Below are 1,351 nucleotides of genomic sequence, written 5' to 3' on the forward strand. Positions count from 1 at the left end.
TTAGAATTATGAGAAATAAATTATAGATATCTGTAATTGAGTTTGAATAGAAGTCAGTTGTTAGAGTTCACTAGTTGTGTTTAAGTTATAGATATCTACAATTTCTGCTAGAAATTAATCATTTCTTAATATCAACAACAAACATTTAGACTCGTGAGAAATGAAACACAGAAATCTGCCATTAAGTTTCAACAGAAGTTAATGGTAAAAGCTGTGATAAATGTACAGACATCTACAACGGACAGTTCTACCACGAGGAACTTAGTTACTGATATCAAGAATTAACATTTTGACTTGTCAGAAATTAATTGACTAGTGAGAAATAAATTATAAATATTTGTAACTGAGCTTGAATGGAAGTCAATGGTTAAAGTTGTTATTAAGTTAAAGGCATCTACAAGAAGCATTTTCAATAGCAAGAAATCATTTGTTGATATCAAGAATTAACATCTTGACTAGTGACAAATAAATTGTAAATATCTGTCATTGTGTTTGAATAGAAGTCAATGGTAAACACTGACTAGATGTAATTAAGTTATAGACATCTACAATGCACATTTTTAATTCTACGAAATCAGTTGTGGATCTGATGAATTAACATCTTGACACGTGAACTGAATGACGGACATCGATCACAGTGTTTGAATAGAAGTCAACGGTAAAAACTGACTGTTTGCAATGAAGAGAACATTTTGACTCGTGAGAACTGAAATACTGTAAATATCAGGAAATAGAATTGCTTCTCGTCAGAATTACATTTTGGATTTGTTGGAAGTCTGATCAGTCAAAAAACAACCGTTAACATCCACAACTGCTATTACTGCTGCTGATTATACGTTTGAAGGGCTCCCAGATGTGACCAACCGTTCACGAGAATCAAACCTGTCTGGGCCTGGATAGCTCCAGAGGGTAGGGCAGGACTCATGAACAGGGGCTACAGTCTCTGACGCAGCGGCCCGGGTTCGATTCCACCCAGCGGCTCATTTGCTACATCTCATTCCCCCACGTTTCTCTGTCTATCTTTCACTGTCTCTGTCAATAAAGGCGGAAAAGGCCAAAAATAAATCTTAAAAAAAAATAAAAAATCAAACCTGTCAACAAGTAACTCACCAACAAGAAGCTCAATGTGGAATCTTTGTTGTTGGATATGCGGGAAATGACAGGTGTAGCTTCCACTGTCAGACTGTCGTGTGTTTCTGATGCTGATGGAGGCGTTGCCGTGACGTAGTTCATCTGGAAAATGAGACACTCGTCCTTTGAACTGCTCGTCTTGACCTGGACGTCCATTATTGTAATGAGTGCCGGCGTCGTACAGAAACACCTCCTGTCGACCATCTTTCTTCCAGACAAA

At 37.4% G+C, this 1,351-nt stretch overlaps 1 protein-coding gene across 1 annotated transcript in view; it reads right to left on the minus strand.

Annotated features, from left to right (window-relative positions):
- The window catches only part of LOC103364224 (V-set domain-containing T-cell activation inhibitor 1-like), a gene marked incomplete at both ends in the record, with an annotated part of 5,562 nt that extends 4,217 nt beyond the window's left edge, over positions 1-1,345 (minus strand). Inside the window, one exon of the mRNA XM_008291273.1 lies at positions 1,111-1,345. Within this exon, the coding sequence (XP_008289495.1) occupies positions 1,111-1,345 (235 nt within the window). The remainder of the gene's footprint in view (positions 1-1,110) is intronic.
- Between the last annotated feature and the right edge of the window lie 6 nt (positions 1,346-1,351).

This window comes from Stegastes partitus, unplaced genomic scaffold, assembly GCF_000690725.1.
Source record: "Stegastes partitus isolate 25-593 unplaced genomic scaffold, Stegastes_partitus-1.0.2 Scaffold728, whole genome shotgun sequence".
NCBI lineage: Eukaryota > Metazoa > Chordata > Actinopteri > Pomacentridae > Stegastes > Stegastes partitus.